Genomic DNA, 24,446 nt, shown 5'->3' on the forward strand with positions numbered 1-24,446 from the left:
GCCAAAATCAGCAATGGAGAAACGGAAGCAAATTTAATAGCGGGTGCAGGAGAGGGGGGATCAATAAATGTAAACGTGAAACAAAAAGAAAAGCAAAAAAAGAAAAATGAACAATGTATTGACGAGGAAGAAATCAAATAATTCAGAATAATTTGTATTGAGGTTGGCCAAATACAAACGGTATTGCAGTTTTCGTGTGTTATCAGACATAACGAATTCACCACAAAACCCCGCGGGTGAAGAATGCTCCACTGCATGCAATCTCGGAAACTTTCTTGTAGACGGAAAATTGCTGCTTCGCTAAAATTAAGCAATAACGATAACTGTTTCTTTTTTTTTTCCTTTAACCTAATTAAAAATGTTTGTTTAGCTTTCTCTCTCTCTCTCTCTCTCTCTCATATATATATATATATATATATATATATATATATATATATATATATAAAAGCGAAAATGTATGTGTGTTCGCTTTTTCTGTATGTCTACAAAAGGCTTTTTTCAGAGAAGCGGTCGGTCGGCTAACAACTTTTTAAAACTTTTTATATCACATATAAATCGTAATATCTCGCAGTTAACAACGAAGCCCGCCTGTCTATTTAATTTGCTCGACTTCGGGAAGATAAATATTCAACATTTGTCGCTCGCCGCATCTGGGTTAGTCTTTTTCCTATAACATCTTGGGAAGTGTTCCCGCCCCGCAGTCAGTCTTGACCTCATTAACTCGGGCACCTGTCAAATCCAAGTAATTAAATAAATTCAAACGTTTTTCCGTTAGCATCTCGCGGTGGGGCAATCGTTAACGTCGCACATTTTTTTTTTTAACACTTCAATTTACAACTTTGCCCCAACGGTGCGGGTTCGATCCTCATACATACTTTTTTTTAACCCCACCCCCGAAGTTTCCACACACACCTCCAAACACCCGGGCAACGCCGGGTACCCCTCGCTAGTATATATATATATATATATATATATATATATATATATATATATATATATATATATATATATATATATATAGGTTAATATTTTCCGGAGATGAAGAAACCTATGAATTTTAACTAGATTCATACAATACGGAAGTAGGACAAGATATACTTTTTATTCGTTTTATATAAGCATTTATATGTTGCTACACATTTATGAGCATGTTTCGGTCAGCCAGTAATAAGTAACTAGAGATCTCTTCAGGCTTATACAAATGTAGAATCTATACTGAAATTTGGGGGAAAAATCACAGTGCATTTTAAGTAGGATGACAGTCACGTGACATTTACAAATAAGGTAATGGCATTTAAGTAAGTTGAAAAGAAAAGGAGGAAATAAAATAATCATACATAAAATATATAAAACAGAAAAGAAAAAAAAAATAATAATCGTAATAATAAATTTTATAAAATTTTAAATTATACACCGGTAAACAAAACAAATATATACAATAAAACAAAATTAAGAAACCAAATAAGACAAAAAATTAAAAAAAAAAAAAAAAGCAAAAACAAAAATACAAATACATCTTTATATTACATCAACATATTGGTTTTTGTTAGATCTCCAAAGGTAAGCAACGTTGAACCTGGTCAGTACTAACACGGGCGACTATTTTGTAATACTAAGTTCTGTATGTATTCTCCACTTCGGCATTCAGAATTATGGTAAGAGATTGCACAGCCCTGTTTTCTTTCCTTTTTTTAAATTCTTACATTTCATCCCAAACAAGGCACAGTGCCACTTTAATGAAAGGGGCTACTATCAGGGACATGAGTTGCCGGGATACTATATAGGGAGTTGAGCAACAAGATGTTTGTTCACATTACACTTGAACTTCTGCATATCAGTATAGTTGGGGAAGCAAGAAACTAGAAGGTAATTCCAAAGTCTAGAAGTTCTGGAGAAGAAACTATGAGAGTATAAGGCTTTCTTACGTCTAGGGATCTCTATTGTGTAGGGGTGGGACTTTGCTGCTTGTCTGATTTGTCGAGGATATTTTCGTCGATGAGGTACAAGGGCTAGTAGTTCGTCGGAGCATCTACTATCAAAAAACTTGTAAAACCGGCAGAGAGATGCAACATTTTGGCGATGGGACAGAGGTTTAAGCTTAGATGACAGTTCAGGACCTATCAGGTTGGGAAAATCTCTTTTGAACCCTGTCCAGAGGGTTATTTTATTATTATTTTTTTTTTTTTACATAGGTATCACCACTCATCAAGGCCCAGGGGCCACTCGAGGATAAGGGTTAAAAAGTGTACAGAAGTCAATTGGACAATATAGTAATTGTCAGTAATGGAAACTCAGTAAATTTGTTAACTTAAGGGGAACGGCTTATCAAGAACTTGTTTACATTGGACTTGAAGACAACCATATTGTAGTCAGCAGGAAAACGGAAGACAGTTTTACAATTACAAGCGCAGGGGTTATCCATTGTCTTTCATGACTGAACAGGCGATGCTGATGATATATATAAGCATATGACTGTAGATCAATTTATCTCATTTAGACTCATCGAATCATTCTTGGTCTGGTCAGCAAAATCAATGATTGATTAAGTGAGAAAGAAAAAAAAAGTAACAGAAATTAGACTTTATTAGTCTTGTTTTTGCAACGAGTTTGCTATTGTTAATTTTGTGAAAACATCATTCAGTCAATACCAGCTGCTCCCAACAACAAAGCAACTCTCCGTCGCTTCACCTTTCTCATTTGAAACATGGGTTTTTTATACTATACTAACAAGCCGCCCGGCATTGCCCAGTTGTAAAGTACGCTTAAATAATATTTTGATTAATGCAGATTTTGTATTTATTTACTAGTGGGGGTTCGCGGCATTACCTGAATGTAGAGAGGTAAGAGTATTGATGAACGGGGGGGGGCCTAAAAAAATGTTTCAAGACTCCGTAAAAAAGGATGAAAATAGCAAGTAAGTACCCGTTCGGGGAGAGAGTAGTAAGTAGGCAGGCAGGCTCGAACCTGCAACATTAAGAGGAAAAGGAAGTGAAAAAAAGTGAACGGTTTAGTCGTCACGCCGACCGCGACATACAACGTCGTCGCCGTTCGAAATAAGCTCAGTCATTGCAAGGCGTATGATGACTTTGCAAAAATGTCGAAGAAAAAACTGACCCCTCCTTGTGAATAACGGCCCAATTGACAGTCAAAGAATTAATGTTTCTAGCCATTTTTTCTGATATTTGTCGCCCAAGAGATTGAGCTTTCAAACAATGCCGATTTTATCAATGTTGGTCGCTGTGTTGAAAGTTTTTGGCAAACACACATGCATACATTTTGTTTTTTATATTATAGACTGGCGGGGTACCCGGCGTTGCCCGCGTGGAAATGAAGTTGAGTTTCGACAGAGCTGCTTACTCGAAAATAAAACAACAGATAAAAACAGGAAAATGTAATCGGACAGAAAAAGTAGCAGTCTAAAACGAAGTGAAAATAATTACAGTTTTAAAAAAGTAGAATTTGTTTTAAGCGAAATAACCGTTAAAAAAATGATTAGTTAAGAGAAAAAAAATCACATTTCATAATCCAAATGTTAAAACTTTCTTTTAAAACCTCTGATAAAAGAAATCGAAACAAAAAATTGTTTTTAAAATTCCAAAACAGCCCTGTTAAAAAAAAATAGAATTTGTTTGAAACGAAATACCCGTTATAAAAATGATTAGTTAAAAGAAAAAAATTACATTACGTAACCTTCGAAATAAGAAAAATCTTTAAACCCTGATAAAATGCGAAAACTTTCTTTTAAAACCTGTGATAAAAAAAAATCAAAATAAGGAAATTGTTATATAAAATTACAAAACAACCCTGCTTCAAAAAAAGAAGAAAAAACGACCACCGTTACGTGTACTCAAACGTGAAAACTATGGTTTATGGCGCAAACTACTAACCCATTGCACGACAACGCAGAGAGTGAAATAACATTGGAAATTCTGTTATTTAAACAAGTTAAAAAAATTAATGCTTGACTGCGCTTAGAAAGGTACGATTTTTTACACTCTTAGTTTAAACGCTTATTTCTATACGAAATAATTTGCCGTTTTTTTTTCTAATTCTCACATATTATTCGACCAAGACATCGCTCTTTCAGATGATCTGGGCTCGACCTGGTCCGATTCGTGTGTCGAAAGTTTTTGGCAGTTATACGCACAAACACAGTTAAGATGTATATAATAGATTATATTGGACCCAATGATTTAAAAAGTTTAAATATATATATAAATTCTGTCAGCGAATTTGCAATTCCTTCCGGAGTGAACTGACAATCCTTGTTTCTTTTTGTTTCATTAATATTGTTTTTAATACGTTATTTTGTTTTAACTGTTCTTTTTTGTAAAAATTCCATCTGACTTTGTTGAGCTGCCAGTGCTAATTGCATCGTTTTTTGTAAACTCGGTTAATTGTTTCATGTTGAAGAATTTTTTTTTTAACACAGTAATAAAACAAAAGGTTAACAGTACCTGCACAAAGCATTAAATAAATTCACTGAATAGTTTTTTTAAACCACAAAAAAAACATTCTTTTGTATACGAGGTTTTTGCAACACACACGAAATTGACACTGAAACACAGCCTACACGTGTTTTTTTCTTATGAAACAAGAAATTTGAAATGGACACTTTCAAAAACTGTTCCTTTCAATGCTTCGTGAAATGTCAATTTCTCTTTTTTTTTCAGTAGGACCGTAACAGACTGAATTTAAAAAAATAACTTAATTTTTGTGTGTCTTAGCTTTTTTTTTCAGTTATATTATCTATATATCATTTATCCGTGCAGTATTTTCTTCTCTTTATTTTTCAATATTTTTGGCTTAAAGTTCTCTTTTTGTGAGTTCGAATTCTGTCGCCATTTGTTATATCCTTACTTTAAATAAGAATACAGCAAGAAACATGGGGTCATTGGTGAAAGACAAAGGGGTTTATTTACAAAGGAATACAAGTGACATAGGAGTTACTCGACATCTTGTCTTATTCTCTTCCTGTCTTTTTTTCTTCTCTCTCAGTCACATGAGAGGGTATAGTTCATTTCATCTATGAAGGGATGTTAGGTTATTCCATTACATCAATTTCTTTTCTTTTCTTTTTTTTTAATACTTTTCGAGCTTCTTACATCCAGTGGCTTCATGTCTTGCCTGGAGCAATTTCCATGCAACCAGAAATTAGAAAGGATCTGGAAATTGGCAGACAATGCTGGATTTATTGACTTCTCTCTGATCCTCACATGATAGGATTAGTGTTGGATCTAGTATGATGTTGCTTTGTGTTAATCTTTAGAACCGTCACATCATAAAGCCAAACGCAGTGCGCATTCGATTCTTTCAGTTTTGTAAAATTGTCCGGCAGCCTTTGTCTAGGATTGAACGCAAAACTCAAAATGTGAAAATCCCTCCCAAAAAGCTATAAATACTAAAACTATCTCTTCCCTCAAAATAAAAACAAAAATGTCGGAAAGAAGTTTCATTTTTTCCCACCTTTATGCACATATGTTACGAGTCTAACAATGACAGTGAAATGATCAAGTGCGTTTTGTCGCATCTCGCACTAATCAGTTGCGTCTAGTTCGATTCGCTTTCCAAGTTATTGATCATCTTTCCGTGCGAGTGTAAAGAAAAGCAGAGCAGCCGAAGCACTAGTAAATCTTTAGAATACCATTTCTCTGGAACTAATCTAATCTTTTAAGACTATTGCTTCAAGACTAAACTCTCAGTGAACTCTTTGAGAAGGAACTTGATAGGACGGACTCGAATAGAAATTAGACTAATCTGATATAAATGTAATGCACACACACACACACACACACACACACACACACACACATATATATATATATATATATGGGTGTGTGTGCGCGCGCTTCTGTCTATCAATGTAGAAACATGCATGTGTGTATATATATATACAATTATATATATATACACACACACTAACAGGCCGCCTGGCGTTGCCCGGTCGTAAAATATGCATAATATTATATTTTAATTTATATAGAAACTGAGAGATGTGCATGCGAGTATTTTGTTTGTGTTTTTTTTTTTTTTTTTTTTTAAACAGTTCGCTTCTTGTAAGTAAAAAAAAAAAATATTCTGGCTGAGAACGAAACCAAAACATAAATACACTGAGTCAAGTACGACAATCATTAGGCCGGCTTGACACGATCTTTAAAAAGTGTTTTCAAATTGTACTTATTTTTAACATAATGACTCTGTCATGTAAAGCATTCACGCGTGCGCATTCGTAGAACAATTTACAAACAAATAAAAATCCGACGGCCCCCATGTATCAATTTTTGAATTTGGACCCCTTAGCAGCCTATTTTCTGGATGAAAACCGATTTAAAAGTTTTCCACATATCTGAATATCCTATATTCTAACTTTCAAGTCTGTAGATCAAAAATCCGTTGAGTATATAGGTTGAGAAGTGTCCTCACGCGCACACACATACACACATTCTTATATAATATATATATATATATATATATATATACACACACATACATATATAAGAATTACAATAAAGATAATCCAAAATAGCAAAATTATATTGCAACATGATTAAGACAGGATTTAAAAAGATGAGAGGCCAGCTAACCGGTTTCGTCCTCACTCTTCTAGAGCTAGATCGAGGCATTTATTTTATTTATAAAAACGAGATGATGAGCTTAAGAGGGAAAATATACGTTGAAAATAATGTGTGCTAACAAGTAGAAAAATAATCGGAAAGACACTGTATAACTAAAATAAAGCTATGTGTGATCTATGTACAATGATACAATCACCTGGAAGTTAATCACGTTCAAACCTAAGAAACATTAAAGAGAAGGTCTCTTCATACGAATGTGAATGGTATCCAAGATCTTCAGGTTAGTTGCCCTCCCCCCATGTTTTTTTTTTTTATCATGAATATCAAAACATGTGTACATAAATTTTGTACTCCACAAAAATTATGATCATAATTATAATCATAATTTTTTATGATATATTGCAATATAAAAATACTTAAATTTCAACTATATTTCTCTCGGTTAACATTAACCGTGTGGATTTGTTCCTTGCTAATGGAGTCAGAGATGACTTCATTGCCGGGTTCGAATCTCCCGACCTGCAGTAATCGTGACACCCTGCACTGATGATTTCTGAAAAGATGAAACACTAGTGTCTGTAGGTATTAAAGAATAATTATATATAGATATAATCAGAATAATGAGATGAATTGGATCACAGATTATTGAATCTTTCGAAAATCCATGGATTAAGGAAATTACTTTGAATTGTATTCTTTGTTCAAATAATGCATTTTTGTTTGGAAGAATTATATTTTTCTGAATGAAATTTAATATAAAAAACTATAAATTATATATACACACACACGCACACGCACATATATATATACACACACACACACACACATATATATATATATATATACACGCACACACATACATACACAAGTTAGAAAATCATTTCATCCAAGGCATGAAAATTGTTAAACAAAATGTTTTTACTATAGGCTTTAAAAATAAAGGTACAAGATTCGATTTGAAATTTATTTATCTTCAAATTGCACTTTTATACATTTTACAAAGTAAGGTATAAAAATTTAAAACCTTGCTTTGTAAAATGTATAAAAGTGCACTTTGAAGATAAATAAATTTCGAATTGAATCTTGTACCTTTATTTTTAAAGCCTATAGTAAAACATTTTGTTCAACAATTTTCATGCCTTGGATGCAATTCTTTTCTAACTTGTATTGTATCTTTTTAAGATTATATTTTATTTAATTTATTAATTTGGATTTAAAAAAAAAAATGAATGTGGTCTTGCATGTATTTATAAAAACTCTCCTACTCTCTATTTCAGTTTGTATTTCTCCTCACACCACATCTCTTTTTTTGCAACTCCGTCTTTGACATACCAGTCTGTATAATGAGAAAATCTGAATTTTTTTTAACAAAAACTTTAAAATAACTTTTTTTAGATTAAACTTCTTTCAGAATAGAAAATCTTTACAATTTAATAAGGAACATATTTCATATAGGTTTCATTAAAAATATTCAGTAGATAACGAGAAAAATAGAGATGAAAATTTCTAAAGGACTGTATAACTGGTTACGCTCAATAGTAGTCCTCGCCAGCGAAAGCCTTTATTGCTATTCTATTATTATTTAAAACATTTTGTGTCCTGCTCTTTTACGCGAGGACTAATTCATATGCATACGCACACACACACATATATATATATATACGCACACACACACATATATATATACGCACACACACATATATACGCACACACACACATATATATACGCACACACACACATATATATACGCACACACACACATATATATACGCACACACACATATATATACGCACACACATATATATATACGCGCACACTTATATATATATACATACGCACACACACACATATATATATATTAATATACATACGCACACACATATATATATACATATACATACACATATATATACATTAATATATATACGCACACACATATATATATTAATATATATACGCACACATATATATATTAATATATATACACACACATATATATATTAATATATATATACGCACACATATATATATATTAATATACATACGCACACACATATATATAGATATTAATATACATACGCACACTTTCCGGCTGACTACAATATGGTTGTGTTCAAGTCTAACGTAAATAAGTTCTTGATGAGCCGTTCCATATAAGTTATCAAATTTACCGAATTTTCATTACTAATGATTACTATATTGTCCAATTTCTACTGTGCACTCTTTAACCCTTATCCTTTAGTGGCCTCTTGGCCTTGATAATGTGGTGATGCCTGTGTAAAACAAAAAAATACTAAAGATCTCCACCTAAAATACATCTCATCAGAACAAAATAAAGTATAAAGTTTTATGTGGATACATGAAATGATATATATTGGTTGTATGGTTTTAGTTTCCTGGATGTAAATCCACTGAAATTCCTGTGTTTATTTAAAAGTGGTCGATGAATGAACAGAGTGTTTATAGTATGTTTATTTATACAAACATTATTAGCTACATATGTGCATATATGTTTCTGCAATGCTTCACTTTGGAGACATCATTTTATCAAAGCATGTTGATTGACTTGAGAGCCGAATCACAATGACCTGATGGAGCAATGTGTTTAAAACGAGTCATTGCTGAAACATGTTCGGACATATGTAACCAATGATGTCTGTATAAATAAACATACTATATATATATATGTGTGTGTTGAGACGTGAAATTGGAATCAGAAAAATTGTAACTTTTGGGGGAATCGTTATCAGAATGGGAAAACTTTGTGCCTATTTTCCGATGCCAAAAACGATTCCTTTAAGAATCTTTTTTCTATTCGATTTTGTTTAAAACAATATCTTCCACTGCTGGTTGTAATAATATTTACGTATTTTGAACTACCAGAAAAATTTAAATCTCTAGATTAGTGTTTTGTTTTTTTAAAAATTGTGAAAATATCTGCACATTTAACATGTGTTTTTGACGGTAATTAGGAAAAAATAACAACTCTATAGTTAAATATTTGGAGATTTATAAAGAATCAGTAATTATATCGGAATCATTCCATCACTATATATATATATATATATATATATATATATAATTATTTCATGTATCTACAAACATATAAACATTATTAGCTACATATGTGCATATGCTTCTGCAGTCTCGTTCTGAAACGAGACATTGCAGAAACATGTATGTACATATGTAGCCAATAATGTTTATATAAACAAACATATAATTATTTCATAAATCTGTATAAAATGTTATAAGGAAATGTACTGTTTTATGTATAAATTTTTAAAAGTATTTACTTCAAGATACAAAATACGTGAGTAGAACTAGGTAGTTATTTATGAAACTATATTGCAATCAAGCTACATAGAATCTTCCGCATTTATTCCATATATTTTCAAGAATTATTATATGTATTCTCTATGAAGATGAAACGCGGTAGAGTTTGTGTAGATTAATTGCCATATACTTTCATAACTTATTTATGAAATAAATAAACTCGAGTTACCAAATGTGATTTTTTTTAATTCAGAATATATACGGTCCACTTCGTACATATATAATCACAAATAGATACTTATATCTAAGATTATTCATATATGCAACTCCTCAGAAGTCCAAAGCTCGTTTCCAGAAACATTAGAAAAGTAGATCGAAAAAACAAAAACATGTACAATAATCGATAAAGAATCAACTCTATAATAATAAATACGAAATCTGCATCAACTAAAATATCAATTTAGCATATTTTACGACCAGGCAACGCCGGGGCCCAGCCTGTATTATATAGATTTTATTCATTTGTCCTTTTTTGTTTTATTTTCAGGTTCTGAATCCGACCAGCAGATGGATTGCATTTTGAGAATTGTTCCCGTCACTGCTCTTTATGCAGGTCATCCAGACATGCTGACCAAAGTTGAAGAAATTATACGCCTCACACAAAATAATGATGAGTCGGTCACTTTTGGTATGATGGCAGCTCGGTAAGTGGATATGATTTCCATAAACCTTTCTCTTCTAATTGTAGTATGATTTCTCTTAACCATCAAAAGTAATCAAAAACGTGCATGTAGGCATAGATGTATGTGATATAAGCGTTTGAGAACTAAAATAACTAGATGCATACGATTGTATCGCACGGTCTTGTTTATTAGTTTCATGTTTAGACATTTTGGAAGTAAATTTAAATATGAGCGATTGTTCAGTATAGTTAAGGAAAAAGGAATGCAAACAGAAAAAAAAATAGAAACAAATAGCTGTTACCAAACGCAAGAAAATGTGCTTTTGTACTTATCTGTACAATTTTCATATGTGCTTACTGATTTTAAGATTTATTAAGACTAGTTTTTGTGCCCGGTGTTGCCCGGTTGTGCCAAGGTGTGTATAAGGGGGTTGGTTGAGGAACCAAAGCCCCCCAAAAAATGAATTAAAACAACTCAAAATAGGAGCGAGTACCCGTGTGAGCAAAAAAAAAAAAAATTAAGAGTAGTAGGCAGGCTCGAACCTATAACGCGCTCTTGAAGGTGGAAAAAAGTGAATTGTCTTATCGATGTGCCCACCGTGATTGTGATGCCACGGGCATTTGAAATAACGTTTTTTACACAACGTTAATTACTTTTAAAAATGTTGTCAAAAAAAACTAACCCCCTCCTTGTAAAAAAAAACGTCTCAGTTGACGGTGAAAGAATTAATCCTTTTTTTTTTTTTTGCCAGTTTTTGGATATTTGTCATCCGAGAGACTGAACTTTACAACAATACCAATTTTGTCACGGTCCGACGTGTCTGTCGAATATTTTTGGCAGATATGCAGACACACATACACACATTTTGCCTTTTATATTGCAGATGAATTTGTTATTGTCACTTTTACTTAGCCGAGAAAGCATGTTTTCTAACATGGATGCCAATTTTGGAGGACTTACTGCAAATTTCAGATCGAAAAAATAGTATTAAAAATTTTTAAAAGGGGGTTACTGGAACTGTAAACCTAAATTTGAGGATGGTTACTTTTTTTTTTTTTTTTTGTCTGGAAATCGCTCCAGACAAGTCATGAAACCACTTTATGTAAAGAGCTAAATATATATATATCTATCTATATATATATATATAGTACTGTTACATTGATACATTACTATCCACAAAGCAGCATTTCTTCCTCCTTTGTCAGCAACATTGCTCATAAAATGTGCAGACTAAAGGACAAAATAAGGAAAGCAACAGTTACAAGGTTGCCAAAAGTAAACCCAAAATCTACTTTATTATGATCTCCTTGAAACTCCTTTATTTTTTTTCACCCGTATTTTGCTTGTTACCTATACTGCACAAGCGCCTTAATGTTTTTATTGGGGAGGGGATTTTCAGGACGCTCTCATCCTTCTTCTGTTGATAGAAAAGCGATGACTGATTAAAATTTAATTTGTTTGTTCCAAATTCTTTATATGCAATTTCTCCCATTCTTTATCGGTGCCTAAACCTAAACGTAGATTCCATGAACAAAGCTTCTTTTTCAGAACTGCACGCATGTGGAACTCTCTTCCGTTTTCCTCCTTTCCAACTGACTACAATATGATCATCTTCAAGTCTTATATAAACAAGTTCTTGATGAGCTGTCCCTTTAAGTAATCCAATTTACCAAATTTCCACTACTAACGATTGCTACATTTTCCCATTCACCACTGTACACATTAACTCTTATCCTCGAGTGGCATCTGGGTCTTGATAAGTCGTGACTCCTTTGTAAAAAAAAAAAAAAAATTAAATTAAAAAAATGCGCATAGAAACTAATAAACAAGATGCAAAATTTATGTTTGTTTTCAATTAAAATCTCATACCACACAAATCTGCACAGAAACATGTATAGAAACTTCAATATAAAATGTCTCCTGAACTCGAATCAATGAAAGAAAAAAAAGCGGTTGAAACTTGATTTTAGGGGAGGGGGAAGGGAAGTGCACAAGTGTCTTTAAACATGCATTTTGAAGCAAATCTACATCTGTTTATAATGAATCGTACATAGAAACATATATATATATATATATATATATATATATATATATATATATATATATATATATATATAAACTTATTAGAACATCCATCCACTGTGGTACTCTGAGCAGGTACAAACATCGCCACGAACGGACCCATCAACTGGAAGTTTTAAAGCATTTTGTTTTTATATTAATATCTATCACTGAAAAAAAAGAAGCTTATTTTAATCGTTCAAAACAAATAAATCAATTTTTAGTGAAGATTTTTAAAATCTATAAATTTCTTAATATAGCGTTTAAAAAATAATAAACAGAAAAAACCCTAGGCGCCTCTTTCGCCAACAAACTCATCAGCAGTTAATTGTTGGTATAACGCATGAATACAAAAAATGAATTAAATTATCATAAAGAAGTAAATACTCTGGGATATCCGAAAAAAAAAAAAAAAAGAATGGGAATTCGTGAAAAATAATATATATATATATATATATATATATACACAACTATATAAAATGTATGTACAAATAAAATGGAGGAAGCCTGGAAACGATTAAAATATATCCCCGAGCAAGTTCAATGATTTGATAAATTCCTTCTGTCGACAGAGAGAGGGCCTACGTGAAATAATTGAGATTGATTCCAAAATCTTTTAAATGGTTTCGAGAGTTAGCCCGGTGTAAAATTCTAAAACAGTTCATTTTATATGCACTAGCACAAACTGGATTTTTGATTAGGTGTTGACCAATGGCAGATTCTCAGGTGAAAGAAGGGCGAGAACGACTTGGTTTACCCAATCTAATTTCTGCTGGGATATGTTGGTTAATGTGTGTCTGTAAATTTAAGGAAGAAATTTCTAATAATGTACTTTTATTTAAAAAAAAAAATGGGGGGAGTAAATGATTTGCATAATTTTAGAATTGTGTTGCACATCTATTCATAATAATAATCTTTTCACTTTCTTTCGGAGCGCATGAGTGAATGCAAAGTTTATATTTAACTTGTGATCTCTGAACTAAAAGATGACCTGTATCACATCGACTTACATATTTTTGGTCCACCAGCTTAGTCGGATTTGAACCTTAGAATTCACCCTCGTCCGTTTATTGCCAAAATTTTCAATAACTACTCATTACATTTTTCTGAAATTTTGCATGAAGTTACAACTACTCAAGGGAGAAAATATAACATTCTCGGATTTTTAGTAAAAATTCTAGTTGCGTCCTCAGGGGGTCAAAAGGAGTAAAAATGGTTAAAAAAATAGCACATTTCTGGGACATAGAATCTTTTTCGACCATTAGATTTTGCTGAAAATTACCCAAAAAGCAAGACCACATGCATATACATATGGAAACGTAATATTTGACCCTGGGAAAATTCTAAGGCTTGAGCCTCAGGGTTACGGTTGAAAAACACCTTTTGGGGCTAATTATTATTTTTCTTCTAAATTTCAAGGCATCAGTTAAAGAGGTTTTGGTTTGTTTTTTATTGAAATCCTTTGAGATGAGTAATTTGTATATTTATGTATTTGCGAACTGTTATCCTCATCTTCATAGGGGTTGTTTCACCATGTTTCGGCCAACTCATCCTCTGGCCTTCTTCAAGTGGTTAACTGCAACGGGATTGGAATGTTGAGTCTCTTAACTCTATTCTCAGTAATTATTGGCTTCCATAATTGTTGTTGTCTCACCAACTAATCCTCTGGCCTGCTTTGGGTAGGATTAAAACCACTATCTTCAAACAATGCTCACCTGGAATTGTAGAGATTCAACGCCTCTATCCACTGTGCCATGTGTGCCACCTGAAGAAGGCCAATGGAATAGTTGGCCGAAACGTAGTTAAACAACAACAGCTATGAAAATGAGGATAACAGTCCACAAATAAATAAATAAATATCCATTTAGTTTGAACAAAACAAATTTTTTTTTCTGTGATCATGCATCAAGAATTGATTATAGCATGCATAAAATTACCAAGCCAAAGGAAATATCTTATTGGATAAAACATAAAAATCGGCAAATTCAAACAAAACTAATTTTCTTTTTCTGGCAACATGTGCTGATAAACGACTTTAGCTTGTGCTTACAGAGCTATACCGGTCACTAAAATAAGGGAAAATCTGGCTTTACTATACATATAAGGTAATTATTGCTTTTTTCTTTTCTATTTCCTTAAATATACATACTATAAAGCTTTTTGATCCTCCTCCTTTATATATGCATATTATTGTCCTCTTTAAATACTGTTTACTAATATATTCATAGAATTATATTCAAATACTTTGTCTTTATATATACATAGTAAAACCCTGTTCAAACATCCATAGTAGTTGTTGTCGGGACACAAGGATATGGTTTAGAAAAAAATATATTTACTAAAAGTTGTAGTACTAGTGCCAATATGATTTCCTACGCGATACGTCACATGAGGGTAGTACCTCTTGGCACATTTATACCGTTAGCGGTCTATATAATGAGTGTATATATAATTATGTCTCTGCGATGTATATGTATGCATGTAAGTGTTCATAGCAGACTGTGTCGTCTAGTGTTATACTCGTGTATATGTATAATGTGTATACGAGGCCTGTCTAAAAAGTATCCGACCTTGGCTAGAAAAAATATTTTGCATACCTAACGGGGTTTGGACCCTAATCCCCTTCAAAGCTTAGCCCACCGATCCTTGTTGGAAAGATCTCTGGAAATTTCCTTTTGGAATGGTGTTTATCTCCGCCGTCACATTCCGCTTTATGTCTTCTCTCAAAACGGGATCCTTCCAGTAGCGTCTTCAATTTTGGAAACAACCAGAAGTCGTGATAACTGGAGATGAGTCATGGGTGTACGGGTACGGCCCAGAAATAAAAAGACAGTCATCACAATGGAAGCTTCCTGAATCTCCAAGGCCGAAAAACTGCGACAGTAGCAAAGGAAAAGGTGATGCTGACTGTCTTTTTGATATCCGTGGAATGGTGCCTCATGAATACGCGTCGGAAGGACAAACAGTTACAAAGGAGTACTATCAAAATGATCTCCGGCATCTCTGTGATGCAGTTCTGTACAAAAGACCAGACATGTGGACTGCGAAAATTTGGCAACTGCACGGCGACAACGCTCTCACACATTCATCTCATTTGATCCAACATTTCTTTGCCAAACATGGAATTCCAGTCGTTCGCCAACCTCCCTACTATCCAGACATGGCTTCTTGCTACTTCTGGTTGTTTTCCAAAATTGAAGACGCCACTGAAAAAAATCCCGTTTTGAAAGTAGAGAAGAGATAATATAGCCTATGGTCGGATACTTTTTAAACAGGCCTTGTATATAAATACATGTGTGTTTAGTAGCTAATGTCCTCTCACATTGTTCTTGTGTGTATATATAATCAATATATCTATACAAGTGAGAATGTGTGTATGTGAGGACACTTCTCAACCTACATACTCAACGAACTTTTGATCTACAAACTTGAAAGTTTATATATTGGGTATTCAGACACGGAAAACTCTTTAATCAGTTTTCATCCAGAAAAGGGGGCTGCTAAGGAGTCAAAATTGAAAAATGGGTGCTTGGGGAGGTCGTCGGATTTTTATCTGTTTGTTAATTATTTCATGAGGTTTTAAAACACTATTTAAAGATCGTGTCAAGCTGGTCTAATGGTTATCATACTTGACTCACAGGTTTTGGTTTCGATCTCAGCTCAAGTATTTTGTCCTCACAAGTGAACAGTTTAGAAAAAAACATAATACTCACATGCATATGTCTCAGTCTTTTGCCGTTTTTTTTTAATTTTTACTTCATTTTTTTTTGAAGGAATTTAATGTTATATTTGAATTTGATACCGAGCAACACTGGGTACATCTTCTAGTGTGTATATATACATGTGAGTGTTTAATAGCTAATATCCTCTAGCGTTGTACTCGTGTGTGTGTGTTTGTGTATGTGTATATATATATATATATATATATATATATATATATATATATATATATATATATATTTATATCATTCAAACACGGTAGTATTTGAATATATGGTTAAGCGTTATTTTCACTCACTTAGAATTGCTTTAAAGCTTTACTCATTTTGCGACCAAATTTCAAACAATTTTTACAGTTCATAGGTCACTTTCTCAGCTATATTTTGAAATAAAAATTTTCAATTTTCGTTCATTAAAATAAAAGTTATAATAAAATTAATGGTGTTCAAAAGTCCTCAGAATTAGTAAGGAACATGAGACGGTTTCTTCTGATTGGCTGTTGGTCACCATAGCAACTTTTTCATCAACGACACCTTCATAAATCATACCGAGAATGTTGCTCGCATATTATCTTATTTGGGTTATATAGAGAGAGTTAACAAAAGTGATGTTCTTGCTGTGCTAGGGCTGATAATATTTCGCTTATCACGTCGCCCGTTAATTCTGCTTCTCTTTTTTTTGTCTCTTTCTGTTTATTTACTTAATTACGTCTTTTATTTGATTTTTTCATTTAGTTTATTTAAGAAGTTGGTAATAATGTTTTTATCGATTGTTTACAATGGGGATGATACTGAACACAAAAAAGAAAATATTATTTCAAAGCAAAGCCTAAAAAAATCATGTATTACACAGAAAAATGGTCCTGGATATGACCTTAAACTATATCCAGTAGTGAGGCCCCAGCTTGCTTGCTTTGGGGTGTGTGGAGCTACCCTTTAATTGCCATTGCTCCCAGGTCCACTCTGACCCGGAGTGGTAGTACCTGTTAGGGTCCCAACTATGAGTTAAATAGAAACCGACGTGAAAACAACAAATATATTCTATTAAAAAATGTTTCTTCAAAATCTTTGGATTCGGCATTAAATAACCTGAAAAGGGTTGATATGCCGTAAAACAACCAACCAACTACACAGAAAAATGCGAGCATTAAAAGTAATATGGTCAAGATTAAGCTTAGAAAAGTAAAAGGACTAGTTGTTAAGAGAAAAAGACAAGATATTCTAGTAAAAAAATATAATAAATTTATAAATTAAAATATTGCAGCATTAAGAATTTATATATAAGGATAAATTGAATTTGTTTTTTAAAATTCTTAATGCTGCAATATTTTAAGTTATAAATTTATTATATTTTTTATCTTGTTATATTTTTATCTTGTCTTTTTCTTTTCCAGTTTTAATAAGTCCTTTTACTTTACTAAGCTTAATCATTATTAATTTTCATGCTCGCATTTTTCTATGTAACATATACATGTGTGTGTTTAGTAGCTAATGTCGTCTAGCGTTGTACTCGTGGGTATCGTCTATATTATGGGTTGTGTGCATAATGTTCATTTGCAGTTGCTTTACACACATAAAATACACATTATTAACACGTAATAATCCCACCAGACAAAGGTAGACATACCTTATTTAATTTCTCTCTTCTCTTCCATGGATGCCACGCTACAAAAGAATGCATCTTCCTTCAAAAGAATTCATAATGACAAGTTCCATTTTCATATAGATGTATTTCACTTCCCTCGGAATTCCACACGTCCCTAGAGATCTTACATTTCCTTCAGTCATGTCCACTGAATTACTTCCATGAAGTGAAGGACAGACTTTAATTCTACTCACCTAGCTTAACTCTGACGATCTAATCCTCTCTGATTGACTCGTCTGATACGTGTATATTTAAAACCTATTCGTTGTTCATTAACTGATGTCACATAACAGTCGGTTCTTAAATAACTGTATTTTATTATTCTACCAGTGGGGGTGCCCGGCGTTGTCCAGGTGTTTGGGAAAAATAAAGTGCTAGTAGGCAGGCTCGAACTTGTGATGCGAAGGTGGAACAGAAAGTGAAAGAAAAACCGAGATCTTACCGTTACGCTACGAGTCGAGAGGAAGTGAAAAGCGTTCAAATTTAACGGTTAAAAAGTGAACTTGCAGAAATGAGTTCACGCAGCCGCAGAAATAAAGGTTTGCGGCAGGCCAGTTTCTGCTTCTCCACATTGTTGGGGAAAACCAGCTCCCCCTAAGAAGGAGGAGCTCTCCAAATGAATAGCAGTTGTTTGATATGAAGGCTTTCCTCGATATTGATCAAAGCTGATTGCCTTCAAGACATCTCGGCCACAAACGCCAGGTGAGTCGATTTGCTTCGTTTTATTTATACGAAAAAGACCAACAAACACGCAAAAAGACCAACAAACACGCAAAAAGACCAACAAACATGCAAAAGGACGGAATAGAAGGAACTTTATAGAAGTCAATCAAAATAAATGTAGAGACAACGTCCGTTCGCAAATCATACATATTATGATCTAGGGAGTATATAAAAAGTTCTGCAAAATAGTACCCCCCCCCCCGAAAAAAGCCTTTCTTGGACATACAAAAAGACGAGCGCTGCTTTTGCCTTATATGTATAAAATAAGTGTTTATTTTTCTGATCTAAATTTTAACCATCACATTTTATCGTTTTTATCTATTATTCTTCCACATATTCTTCTGCTATTAAAACCTCCATTTCAATACAGGTCCTGGATATGACCTTAAACTATATCCAGTGGTGAGGCCCCAGCTTGTGGGCTTTGGGGAGTGTGGAGCCACCCTTTAATTACCATTGCTCCCAGGTCCACTCTGACCTGGAGTGGTAGTACCTGTTAGGGTCCCAACTATGGGTTAAATAGAAACCGACGTGAAAACAACAAATATATTCTATTAAAAGATTTTTTTCAAAATCTTTGAATTCGGCATTAAATAACTCGAAAAGGGTTGATATGCCGTAAAACAAAAACAACCAACCAACCAACCATCCATTTTAATACATTCCTTTTGCTGTCAAAATTATTCTATGTCCATAACAACACTTGCATCCCCCGCCCCCTCCGTACCGTCTCTCGCTTTAACTAGGTTATCCAGCGCTTTCCGGGAATTCAATATTAAACATATTGTTGTTTCTTAATTGTATTGTTTGGAATCATCGGATTATTGTTCTCATCTTGAGTGTGGTTTTCACAACGTTTCGGTCGATATAACCTCCGACCTTCTCCAAGTGTGTTTCTGTCGAACTCGGGAATTTGGACAGAACATCAAAAAGCCATAGTACGAGCAACATATAAGTTTCTTTCTTCCCAATATGGTCAGCTATTCCTGACTTTTCGGTCCCTCCACATACTACAGCTTTTCAATGTTCCGTCCAAATTCCTGAATTCGACAAGATTCACCTGAAGAATGTCGGAGGTTACACCGACCGAAACGTTTTAAAAGCTTTCGGAACAAGATTCACTCAAGAGGAGAACAGTAGTCCGATGAATCCAAATTATATGAATAAACATATTGCGTATGAGCGAGTTCCCTCTTTAAACACTGTTTACTAATATATTCATATAATCATATTTAAATACTCTGCATAATCATGGGGACATGCCGGTTCCTATTAGATCACTCAAGTTAAGCAGCGCTGAGCCTGGTCAATAGTAAAATGGGTGACCATGTGAGAATTCTAGGTGCTTTGTATGCTCTTTGTTTATCTCAAAATTGTTTCCAGTCGTCCTGAACTTCTCCTTCCCACTGGATTCAAGCAGTGTTGATATAATTTACTCACTAGGAGTTTCATGCAGGGCATCATCAGTGACTTCTTACTCACAATAACTGGTGTTGTTCCCTCGAGTCGGCTGTTTCTTCTAAGGAACACATATTTGTATCTGATGAGTTGCCTGGTAGACTCACTATACAATGAAACACGTGTAGGACATACTACATAAACATATAAATAAAATACTATGAGTGTGAAGTACATTCATCTTCTGGTTTGAAATAATAACTAACTAATATATATATATATATATATATATATATATATAATATTCCATATTAAAAATGTATATACATAAGCAAAAACCATTGAATTTCAACGAGGTTATTGATAGTGCTTAATAAAATGAATAAGAAGAGCAGGATCATTCGGACAAATCAAAACATTATGTCGTTTGAAAATTTTCACAAGAACAGCCTTTCTTCAGACTTATTAAATAAAAAACACTTTAACAATAAAACATTATTGAAACCATTTCACTTATAAGGAAAAGAAAACAAGCGAAACCTGTCCAAAGAGCTGTTGAAAAAGCGCAGTCAGCTTTATGTGTGTGCCTTGCGTAGTTTCTAACTTTTTAGCTGAATACACAGACACCATGTAATAGATGATTCATACATATGAAAAGACATCGAACAGTATTCTTCTCTAAAGCAATCCTGTACAAAAAAAAAAAAAAAAAAAAAAAAAAAAAACTGACGTAAATGGTGAGTAATGGAGTTTTAAATCTTTTTCTTTTCTTTCTTTTTATTAATTGAGAAGAAATCAGATTTCTGTAGTTCAGTTTGACCGAAAACGAACAAACGTGTTTCTAATGTCCGTCATCATTTTCGTTTCCTCTGGCATCAGCAGGATATCGCGTTGCCCTGGCAACCGATAAATCTCCTCATGTAATCTTTTAAAAGCTTTCGGAACAAGATTTAATACATATATATATATATATATATATATATATATATATATATATATATGTGCATATATACTAGCAGGCTGCCCGGCATTGCCCGGTCGTAAAATACGCTTTAATATGATATTTTGATTAATGCAGATTTCGTATTTGTTATATCATATTGGGCCCAATATACAGTAATGATTTAAAAAGTTACATAAAAATACAATAAATAACATAACTCACGCGCCACCACCGAGAATCGAAACCAAAACGTTTAGTTTCGATTTACTTTTTTCCTTTGACGTTAATGACTGAGCTATGAAAACATGTTTGTTGCAAGGCTAAAAATTTAAAAGATGAACCAATAGCTATTACGTTACACATGCATATTTGTAATGCCGATGTTCGAACTTCACCTGGCAAAATTCTTTCGTTTTTTTTTTTTTTAATTTTCACTTTTGCACCGATTTTTTCCCCCGGCTAAAACTGAAATATAAATTTTTGCATTGGTTCGAATACCCTATCTATGAAGTTTCATGTCTATAGACCAAAAACTGATGGAGGAGTTTGGTAGGAAATGTTTTTTAAACAAATATATATGCATACATAAATAGAAATAGAAATAAGTTTGTGTTTAGTATAACCTTTTTATGCAAATATTACGCAAGTATAAATCATGTAGAATATCTGCAAGAATATAATTACACGTAATAGTTAATTAAAAATAATCATCGCAGAAGAAAACTCAAAAAACTAATAGAGATTTAATTAAAATGAATGTTTAACAGAATATGCAAATTAGCTAGATCTTTTGCAGATGAATGCAATTCTACGATCCATATATAACAAGGTTATATTTTCTTTTTAAATAAATATAAAAAAGGGTTTTTAATATGAATATCAATACACAAAAAATACTAAATTTATAGAAGTCTATATATATATATATATGTTTGTGTGTGTGTGTGTAATTTTTTAAAGACTGTGACTAAAAAACAGGTCGTAGATAGATTCTGACACCGATAGCATCAAAGCTGAAGGGGAATTGTGAAAACAAGCTTATTTTAAGATTAAATTGAATTTTTTCAACTTAATTCTATTTTTAACAGTATCTTCTTCTTATTCTTCTTCTTCTTCTTATAATAATAATAATAATAATAATAATAAACAGCTGGACCTGTGGAGACTCCACGGGGAACTCATTCATATGTAATATACTGATGTTGGCATTCTGTAAATATCTAACGTAAATGGAGATGCTCTGATATTATTGTAGCTTTTTTGTTAAAACTGCAAAAGTATTTATCTAAGCTAGTAGGGACGTCCGGCGTAGCTCGGTCGTAAAGTACGCTTAAATATGATATTTTAATTCTTGCAGATTTCATATATATTATTATAAAGTTAATGTTTTATAGATTTTTATATATTATAAGGTTGGGATTAAAAAATAAACAAGTGAAGCATCCATGGTCCTCCGTGAATGCACAGTGAACGAGGCATGAAAAAAAAATGACTAAGTTCAGCACCTCCCCCCCCCTATTTAGCCCCAAAAGTCTCCAGAGGACGTCAAATCCTTGTGAAAATAAACAAACGGTCCAGCTTTAGGCCTTAACATATATAAATTTGCGTTCTGCATCATACAAAAAAAGAAATAACTAAGTCCATCATTTGCCCCCCACCCACCCATTTAGCCCCAAAAGTTCCCAAGGCCTTAGCATATTTAAATTTGAGTTCAGCACCATGCAAAACTGCTAAATAGAAAATTTTGGACAAATATGGTAAAATGGTCCCAAAAATGGAGTGTTTTATAAGCCCTAAAAGAGCCCCTGGGGCACACCCAAGAGTTATCGCAAAGTATAAGCAAACAAAATTATATAGAAATTAGTTAGTTACAATTTTTCAGAAAGTTTTATAAAAATCCAAGGCATCAGTTTCTTTTAATAAACACAAAACTGTCAATTTTAGCCATTTTAACCTGAAAGGCAACCCTAGTGGGGGGCACTGGAGTTTTCCTGGAAAATCTGTTCTGCTACTTTTTTACTCATATCATGCTTAATGTTTGTGTAAAATTTCAAAAAATTTCCAAGGCGTAGTTATTGTAAAAAAAAGTATGGATGGACGAACAGACAAGGGTGAATTTACAGGTCCACCCTCCTTTTGTCAGGGGACCAAAAAATATATAGTGTCGGCAAAAAAGTCTGCACTTGTAATTTTTTCAAAAACTGCAAATTCAAGCTAAATTTAATGTAACTGTTTAAACAACCTATACCTCATTTGATCCGCCTTTTATTCCTCTGTTCATATTTGACTTTTAATTGAAATATTCTTGTGTTTACGTCAAGTTAAAAAAATAACTTCAAATTGAGGAGGCAAAAAGAAAGTCCGCACAATGGAAAATTGTTATTTAAATGTAAATTTGCAGTTTTTGAAAAAAATTACAATTGCTGACTTTTTTTTTTTTTTTGTCGCCTGTGTATCATATGACTTTGGTGCATCAGCTTGAATGGAAACTGAAACCAAAACTTATGAAAATAAATATATATATATATATATATATATATAAACTTGAGTTCCTTCAGCTATAATCGAAACTAAAATCTATGAAGAATTCTTGTTACAATTCCTTCAGCTATAATCGAAACCGAAACCAAAACTTATGAAGAATTCTGGGTAAAATTATTTATTACAAGAAATGGAAGTCCATGACAATTAAACGACAGTCACTCAGATGTAAGCGTGACACACAAAATAAATAACACACACGTTATCCTATTTATATATAGATAATAATAATAATAATAATAATACAAATAATAAAATCATAACGAAAATCCTTGAATGCAACAACTCCAGACGCTAACTAGCCACAAGGAAATTGCGACAGAAGTAAATAAAAACATGAAAACGTGAAAACCAAGGGAATTAAAACTTCTAGAAATTTTATAAAATGTGCCCCCCTCCCCCAAATAAAAAAAAAATACCACACAAAATAATTGAAGATTCAAAGCGGATGGAAAGATTGAGGAGGTAGAGCACTAATCAGACCTCCACTGGACGAGTGCAGAGATTACTGCCACCCAAATTCCGAGAAGATCAATGATCGTTGCCAACAAGAAATCAATGCTAAGCGGCTCTTGCGATAACGCAAAGTCATTAGCAATATTTATTGAAGAAACGGGAGAGTACTGAAAATCAGGAAAGTCTTGATTGTATTGGTTACTTAAGAGAGCTTGGCATAAGTAAACAGTTTAGATTCATTAATGGATCCATTTTGAATTGTATTGGCTGAAAGCAGGTGTTGGCTGCCAGGCTTTCCACATTTCGTTGCATAGGCATCAGGTCATCCGTGTCCACCTGATTGACAAGGGCTTTTCTATATATGAGTCATTGCGTTCCACTTTAATCACAGTGGAGAGACTGACCTTTCATGACTAAGGCTTGT

At 33.1% G+C, this 24,446-nt stretch overlaps 1 protein-coding gene across 2 annotated transcripts in view; it reads left to right on the forward strand.

The window, feature by feature from the left end:
- LOC145252784 (crystallin J1A-like) overlaps positions 1 to 24,446 on the forward strand; it is a 624,153-nt gene that overhangs the window by 209,806 nt on the left and 389,901 nt on the right. For both annotated transcript variants that reach the window (XM_080112726.1, XM_080112727.1), the window contains exon 5: positions 10,401 to 10,557. In XM_080112726.1, the coding sequence (XP_079968852.1) occupies positions 10,401 to 10,557 (157 nt within the window). The remainder of the gene's footprint in view (positions 1 to 10,400; positions 10,558 to 24,446) is intronic.

This window comes from Euprymna scolopes, chromosome 29, assembly GCF_053919585.1.
Source record: "Euprymna scolopes isolate OS-2025 chromosome 29, ASM5391958v1, whole genome shotgun sequence".
In the NCBI taxonomy this organism is placed as follows: domain Eukaryota; kingdom Metazoa; phylum Mollusca; class Cephalopoda; order Sepiida; family Sepiolidae; genus Euprymna; species Euprymna scolopes.